The sequence below is a fragment of the Ovis aries genome, chromosome 2 (genome assembly GCF_016772045.2).
Source record: "Ovis aries strain OAR_USU_Benz2616 breed Rambouillet chromosome 2, ARS-UI_Ramb_v3.0, whole genome shotgun sequence".
Taxonomy (NCBI): domain Eukaryota; kingdom Metazoa; phylum Chordata; class Mammalia; order Artiodactyla; family Bovidae; genus Ovis; species Ovis aries.
The window spans coordinates 59,771,454-59,779,735 of NC_056055.1; the positions used below are offsets into that span (position 1 = coordinate 59,771,454).

General features: G+C 58.7%; 1 protein-coding gene across 1 annotated transcript; it reads right to left on the bottom strand.

Moving 5' to 3' along the window:
- Nucleotides 1-3,045: 3,045 nt before the first annotated feature.
- FOXB2 (forkhead box B2) lies at nucleotides 3,046-4,330 on the bottom strand. The gene has a single exon (XM_027964485.2). It carries the CDS (start codon nucleotides 4,312-4,314, stop codon nucleotides 3,046-3,048), a length of 1,269 nt encoding a protein of 422 aa, XP_027820286.1. The 5' UTR covers nucleotides 4,315-4,330.
- Nucleotides 4,331-8,282: the final 3,952 nt, after the last annotated feature.

Consider the following 8,282-nt stretch of genomic DNA (forward strand, 5'->3'; position numbering starts at 1 on the left):
TAAAGCACAACAACCATGCTTTCCCCACAGAGGGAGGAGGGGTTCCAGGAATTTGAGGGTGTGAGACTGAGTTGCTAAGAGTGTCCTGGGAAATGCAGAGGGTCAATTACTCATCCTTCTCTGCCGAGTTGGCCCAGAGGCTCCTTGCTTCTCAGGAGAGACTGTCACTTCAGCTAGCCCCCTGGGTGCCGGATGTCACTTTGGACTGTGCCCCTCTACAGGAAGTGGGAAAATGGCCACTGCTAAAAAAAGCCCACTAGCCCTTTGGAGCAGATGGAGAAGGAAGAAAGATGTTTTTCTGAAGAAATCACTGGGATCCGGTGACTGCCATTCTTTGGCCTGATGACTTGCTGCCCCTACACTAGAGGTCCCAGCCTGGAGCTTCCAGGCACCAACTGACCCAGAGGTGGACGAAGCAGGCTCCCAAGTCTCCCCAAGTCTATGCTGCCCACACCAGTGGCTTCCCTTTTTTTGTCTTTCAACACTCTCAGATTATTGTAAAGGAAAATCCTGCAGGAAACTTTGCAGTCTCAAGCTTAAAGTTGGGATACACTACAGTTGCTTGGGCCTCCAAGGAGGCAGTGACCTCCTTTGAGACTTGTCTCCCAGGTGAGCCCAAAACTTAGCTGAACTGGTGCAATAAAGTGACAGAAAGTGAAAGTGAAGTCGCTCAGTCGTGTCCGACTTTTTGTGACCCCATGGACTGTAGCCCACCACGCTCCTCTGTTCATGGGATTTTCCAGGCAAGAGTACTGGAGTGGGTTGCCATTTCCTTCTCCAGAAGATCTTTCCAATCCAGGGATTGAACCTAGGTCTCCTGCATTGTAGGCAGACGCAAATTAAGAAGCAATGCAAACCCCCTTAGTGTCATTACTGTGAGCAGGTCATTTCGTTGGCTGTTTATTTTCTTCTGATGAAAAGGTTAGAGGCGGGCTGCTGTTGGGCTGGTTCAAGATGGAGCCCTGTTCGAGGTGCCCCACCACTTCCCCGCGCAGGTCCGCCGGGGTTGGAGCCCTCAGGGTCTCTCCAGCGAGCACCGGCTGCGGTTGGCTGCGGGGCCCCCGGCTCTCCCATGACCCAGGTTGCCGAGGATGCGCAACAGGTCCCCTAGGCCGCCGCGGCTGGGCGCGCGCTTCTTGGGACTGTGGCCCGCGGCGGCAGTGGTGGTGTCCGGGCGCCCTCCTCCCCGCCACGAGCCCGCCCCCCAGACTTAATGGGACGCCGCTGCACCCATCCAGTGACACAGGGACCCACCCGGCCGCGGCCCACTCTCAACAGAGGGTCAGAGAAACCCTCAGAAAAGGGAAAGGGTATTGGTGATGATGTGTTGCTAATAAACCTCATGTAGGAACAGAAAGTTCCTTGTTGCGGGTGTTTTTTTTTTTTTTTCCCTAATCCGGCCTCTCCCACTGAGGTGGACTAGAGCTCGGTTAGGAAAGCAGCGGAAGACTGGGTAGTATAGACGCAGTTACTGCGCCAACTGATAAAAGGAGCCCTGGAGGAGGAAGCCTGTGCTGCCGCTCCTCCTGTGAACTCACCCGCTTGATGCTCACAAGTTTGAAATGAAAAGGGAAGAGGAGGATTTGGCCTGTCCCCAGACTTTCCCCCAGTGGGTACGCACGCCGCGGCCTCGGCTCTTGAGAAGCGAAACACCTTTACACCGGCACATCCGGAGAGAAGCTTTAATGGAGAACACCGCGTACAACACAGGCAGACATGAACTTGGCACAAAGTCACGACCCGAAAGCGGCGCGGACACAAGCCAGAGGTGACTCGGGGCACAGGACAGCGGCCTCCTCCCTACCCGCCCCCATTCGTTCCCAAACGTTTATTTCGAGTAAAGTGCTATTCCGGGGCTCAAAAACGAGGAAGAGCAACAGCGGCAAAACAAGTTTCTTTTCCATTCACCGACTGAAACTGAAGAGTTCGCCTGAAAGACGAACGCGCCCAAACAGCACATGGAATGGTACCAAATCGACGGTCATCCTCACACGTCTGTCCCAAGGAGGCTGGAGGGCACGGCCACGAAACGCTCCTGGAAACGTTAAGAGCAATCTTGTCGGGTGACACGGCAGGTTTTTCTCGCATTCTAGAGTTACGGGAACAAAATCCAGCGATGCAAGTAATTAAAAAAAAAAAATCCGAAGTGGAACGGATCATGGGAATTCACATTATCTGGGGGCTCCTCACTGGTCTCATCCGATTGATAAACAAATTGCAGGTAGAAAGTCTCCTTTAATCTCTCTCTTTGGTTATGTTTTCCGAACTTACTTTTGGGATCTGAGGCTTTGTGCTTTAAGCTGCGGCCATTCTCTTTTGTGCAAACTAACTGCTTTAGCCGTTGCTTCTATCCTTCTCGACCCTCGGGTCAGAGCCAAGAAACTTAACTGTTTCCCAAGATCCTTCGTGAGGTTCCCACTATCCCCCCCCCACCCCCACCCCAGGCTTTATTCATGCTACCGTGTCCTTGTCCATTTCACTGACCAGGAAAATAACATTATCAAATGCTCCCTCTTTTCCTTCTTAAATAAAACGAGATTTCCTTAGTGAATAGCAGTTTTGTCTGGAATACTCACGAGGGGAGGCTGGCTGGGGTTGAGACCCGCCGGCAGAAACGCGGTGGCTGAGGTCCGCCTCAGCCTCACTCTCTGTTGGATTTCTCCCAGGGAGGTTTAGCTCTGCTGGCGTCTGCTCCCGGGAATAAGAATCGAAATCCATTTCCAGTATGTCAGCGAATGAGGCTTAAACTATTTTGTTCCCTTCCCGCATAACTTATGGATTTATAATATTAATTACAATAGAAACTCTTACCTGAAAACTGGTTTTCATTAATCTGATTGTACCATATAGTATAAACACAGACACAGTGTTATATTTATTCATACCACTGGAGAATCCACTTTCGGGTTGGTTTGTCTGTTTAAATACCTTCTTTTCCCCGCAAAGACGGCTCGCCAGCTGTGCCCGACCTGGGCAGGGCGCCCTCACCCTCTCCGGCGGGCGGTCCCGGGCCGGGCGTTTGTCCATGAGAACCCGCTGGGTATCCTAAGAGTGCACCAGCACCGAGTGCAAAGAGCCGCCTTTGGTCTCAGCCGCGCCCGGGGCGGTGGGCTCCATCAAGGGGGCGGCGGGCGAGGCGGCGGCCGCCGGGCACACGGTGGACGGCGCCGGCGGCTGCTGTGAGGCCCCAGGGACAGCGAGCGTCGGCGGCAGCGCGGCCACTGGAGGCAGCGCGGGAGTCGGCTTGATGGGCACGGGCACCGCGGGGAGGCTCTGGCTTGCCGAGTGGCACAAGGCCTTGACCGGCACCCCGAAGGCGCCGTACTCCGGGCCCACAGGGACCCCCGCGGCAGCAGCGGCGGCGGCAGCCGCGGCCACCGAATCCATGACGCCGACGTGCGGCCACACGGAGCCGACCACGTTGCCGAGCTGGCCTGGCACCGGGTAACCCAGGTGGTGCATGACCGACGCCAAGGGCAGCCCGCCCGCCTGCAGCACGCCCTTGTAGTCCCGGCCTATGATGTTTTCGATGGCAAACGGGTGCTTGAAGCCCGACGTGGACGCGGCGGCAGCCGCGGCGGCTGCAGCGGCCGAGCCCAGCCCGTAGGGCGGGAACTGGGACAGGCGCCCCACGCTGCCCACTGCCGCCGCCGCCGCCGCGGCTGCCGCCGCTGCCACGGCCGCTGCCTCCTGCATCTTGCCCGGGTGAGACTGCTGCGGAGGCTGCGGCGGAGGCTGCTGCGGGGGCTGCGAAGCGAGGGGCGGCGGCGGCTGTGGAGCGGGAGGCGGCTGCTGGTGGAAATAGTGCACCATGTGCGGCGGGGGAGGCGGCGGCGGCGGGTGGTGATGGTGATGGTGCGCCGCGGCGTGGTGGTGATGGTGCGGGTGGTGCGCGTGGTGGGGGTGCACGTGCCCTCCGGGCCCAGTGCCCGGCGCGCCCTTGGTGCTTCCAGCCTGCAGGTGAGGGTGGTCCGCGCGCAGCACCTTGAAGCGCTTGCGGCGCCGCAGAAAGCTGCCGTTCTCGAACATGTCGCCGCAGTCGGGATGCAATGCCCAGAAGCTGCCCTTGCCGGGCTGGTCGGGCCGCCGCGGGATCTTGATGAAGCAGTCGTTGAAGGAGAGGTTGTGGCGCAGGCTGTTCTGCCAGCGCTGCGTGTGCTCGCGGTAGTAGGGGAAGCGTTCCATGATGAACTTATAGATGTCGCTCAGCGGGAGCATCTTTTCCGCTGAGTGTTGGATGGCCATCGCGGTCAGCGAGATGTAAGAGTAGGGAGGCTTTTGGTCGCTGTACGAACTTTTCCCCGGCCGCGGCATCGCCCCCGGCGCCTCCACCGCCCTCTGGCCCACAATGGACCGCAGCGTCGCTCCGCACCCCACTCCCGGGGCCTGGCTGTCTTCACTAACCTGCACTCCGCCTTCCCAGGCCCGCCACCCCGCCCTCTTCCCCCCCTGACCCTCTCGCCGTTTCTCTCCCGCCTTCTCCCCGCTGCCCGTGGTCTCCGCGCTTGGCCTCTAGAGCCAATTTAGTAATCCGACGCTCGCAACTTCTTGCCTCGACGGCTGCGAACCCGTGCGCACAGTCGCAAGCGGGGCGCGCCAGCTTCACCGCCAACCCCCGGCGTCTTCCCGCGGGTGGCCAGAGGTTAAGCGTGGGAACTGGCGAAGGAGCAGTCGGGAGGGGCAGTGATTCCTTCTGGCTTCGTCTCGTCTTTCTCTCGGTCGGAGGGAAGCGCAGGCCCAAAGAGCTGGAAGGAAGGACTGGGCAGTCAATTCTGGCCCTTTAAATCCGAGTTGGCGCTCGTTGTGCAAGAGGCCGGGGGCGGCGGGACTGAACTGCGCGCTGCACGCTGCCCGATGACCCGTCCCTTAATCCGCTGTGCGTTCTCGTGCTCCTGGAGAGGAGAGGCGAGGTAAGGAGAAGGGAGCTTGGCTCTGGCAGCCCGCGTCTCCCTTCTCTCCGGCAGCTAGCAGAGATCCAGGGGGTAGAGCTGTAGGCGGTCGCCTTGCGGCGGGGTTGAGGGGGTCGGGGGAAAGTTTGTAGGTTTCTGTAGAGGCTGCGGCGCTTGCAGACCCTGAGGAGGGGCGGGGGCGCTGGATGCGGGGCGCAGGCGGAGGGGCTTCCGCGAGCGCCAGGCGGGCGCGGGGCTGGCCCGGCCCGCTCAGTTGCAGCCGCTCTCCCGGGCCGGTCTGGAGCTGGAGAGGCAGCGGCGGCGGCTGTGGCAGCGACGCGCTCTCCTGACTGCGTTTTGTAATGGTCCCCGAGACGCCGAGACCCCCGCAGCTCGCGCTTCGAGACTATCACATGACCGAGGCTGAGGGACTCCGCCGCCGCCGCCGAGTCTCTTGCTGAAGAAGGGGCGAGAAGGAGCCGAGCCTCGCCCCCGCCCCCTCCTCCACCTCGGCTCGGGCGCCCCCACCCCCAGCTTCTACCACCGGCTCCGCAGCCCCCAGTCGCGGCGGAGTAGGGCAGGGGGCGCAGGCTGTTCGCAGGGTGGAGCATGGTGCCCGGTACGGTCCCCGCCACTGCACCCTACCCGGGTCGCGACGCACAGTAGAGGGGGACCGGAGACTCCCTTCTCGTTCCTCTCCAGCACCTCCCGCCTGTCCCCGCCCTTTCAGGCTTCCCTCTTCCCACCTACCCGCTCTGGTCTTCTCTCTCCTTACACTTCTTTCCTCCTGGACTAACCACTGTGGGTCAAGTTCACAGCTGCGTGGCCTCGTGACCTCTTCTCTGCACATAATCTCAAAGGCCGGAGGGTTGGAAGGAGAAGCTATCGCAGAGGCGAGACAGGGGCGTTTTCACCAAATGTCAGTTCCATCACAATTTTATTGCGCGCCAACTGAGTGTCGGCCCCAGTGATAGGCACCTGGTACAGGGAGGCCTGGAACAGCTCTTTGCGCTCCAGAACCGCAGTCTAGTGAGAGAGACTGACAGTAGCTGGGAAATTTGGATAGATACTAAGGGCTTTATGGATGGAGGCCTCACCAAGAGCGGGTGGATGGGACAGCGTTTCTCTGGGTGGTAACCTCTGAGCTGGGGGCCAGAAGGAGGGCTTGGAAGCTCAGAGGTCTCATCACCTGGGTGTGTCAGAGCGCAGTCTTGCTATTTTCAGCACATCGAGGGAGAAGGAAATAATTAAATAGTAGGTCAAAATGATCAATCCACAGAGCCCTGATCTGACTTGTGAGGTTGGAGAGCCATAGCGCTGAGGTCCCCATGCTTGATGGGATTCCTGAGGCAGTTTCCTGTTCCACATTCTCTTGCACACCCATGAGCGAATCCCAACTGACTGGAGAGAACCTGCAGTTATACTCTGGTTTTGGTTGTCCTTGCCAGAGGAAAAGCAGAGTTTGGAGATTGTATGTGTACATATAGACATATATATGTATCTGCAGGTACACATACATTCCTTCTGTCTCTTGGCCTCAGTTTATTTGTAAAATGAGATGTGTGAAGTTGGAAATTTCACGGGTGCCTTCCAGTTCGGAGATTTGAGGAAAAAGCAGTTAAGCACTGTGGATCATTCTGTATTTAATTTCTTCTATTCCGTGCCTAAATTTGGAGGCAGAAGGCTGTTGGCCCATTCTGTTTCGGAGGCTGCCCCTTGCTCTTCCGCCTTGACGACACAGGTCAAGTGTTTTTTAGCTTCCGACGTTTGGTGAGCAGCCCAAGAAAAGGAGTAGAAGGGCTGTTCGCCCGTCGGGTTGCAGGAGTGCGGTGAGCGGAACAGATTCGCAATATTCATTCAGGCAGGAGCTGGATTTCTGGCTAGAGCTATTTGGCCAGTTTTTTCTAGGTCCGCAGACTTTTTAGAATAGGCGTTAAAAGTGGAGCGTGCCAGAGGGCCCCAGGGGGAAAGAGCAACTTCTTGGTTTGTGCTAAGGAAAGGAGACCCTTTCAGAGCAGGATGCTTTCGCTGTCACTTCAAGCCGGGAACGCTCCTTCCGCCAGTGGAGTTTTTGCGGAATTTTTGGTCTGCTGATGCAGTCTAAAGAACCAAGCAGCAGACGGCCTCCTGGCCTCAAGCAGTCATGGAAAAATTCCTAGGAGGTCCACAGTTACAGTGACAGCTAGAGCCCGCTGGCGCCGGGTGTCCCCTTCTCCCTTGACGGATGTGGTGCAAGAACAGCCCTGTCTAGGTCCAAGAGCCGCCGAAAGGCTGCTGGTGGGAGCTCGGCGTGCCCGGAGCGCAGAGGCTCTTCCTGCCCTGGCCCCGCACGCCTCTCGGGCAGCGGCAAATTTTGTTAAAAGATATTTTCCGCGCACTCCGGCAAAAACCGTGCCTCCTGTTTGGAAGCAGCTTGAGGACGTTCTCGTCTGGCAACTGGACTCCGAGGCGTCTGGGGACAGCGAGGGGAGGGGGCCTTGAAGGATGTTCCGGACCAGCCGCGGGCGCATACAACCTCAGTACTACCGCTGGAGCCGCACACTCGCTGGGCGAGCTCAGCCCGGCCCACAGACCTGCCGCCACCACCTCGTGGGGGCGCGAGCCGTGTGACCGGCACCTTCCACCTCGGCGAGCCTGCGGCGTTCAGCTGGCTGAGCGGCTCCGAGCAGCTCGAACCCAAACAGAGCCGCGGAGGTCGAGCGAGAGCCCCAAGCCTTACGCTTCCTCGTCCGGGTGGACTTGTCAAAGAGTACAAAGTACTTCCCCGCCCTGAAGCCCCAGCCAGCTCCCGCGGCCCGGGCCCGCGTCTCAGCGGAGAGCGCGGCCGAGGAGTATTGTGGGGGATTCCCGGGGGCGCGGGGCCTGGCAGCCAGGCTCCGGCCGCCGCGGGGGGTGCGCCCGCCCTCTCTCCCCCTCCTTCCCCCGAGGTTGATTTAATTCCGGCAAGTTTTGCAGGCGCTCAGCAGCACCGGCGGGGGCCGGTGCGCGCGCGCTCCAGCTGCCTGCAGACAGACCCCCGTTCAAGAAAAACAGATCAAGTAACCACCCTGGCACCAACCAGTCGGTTTCAAGTTTCCGCGTGTAATTTTTTATTTTTTAAAACAACCACTACGCTATACAAATATTGGCTGGCGCTGAGGACGCTGGCAGGGAAATCATCGCCCCGGGCTTAGTGTAATTATCTCAGGCGTATTTGGTTTACCCCTTAGGCAATTGTTGGCGACGCTCGGCTAGAAAGAGGAGTTCCTTGCAAGTTTTTATTGCGTTTAATTGGCTCTATAGAGGGGAGTAAAAATTTGCCAGAAAACGATGTGGAACTTTAGAAGGGACTATTTATTCATTCTTTCTCCTTTATGCCCCCTCCCCCAGCTCCGCAGAAGGTCCCACGCACCC

Coding starts and splice junctions, on each gene's coding strand:
- FOXB2 (XM_027964485.2), bottom strand. CDS start 4,314: ATGCCGCGGCCGGGGAAAAGTTCGTACAGCGACCAAAAGCCTCCCTAC.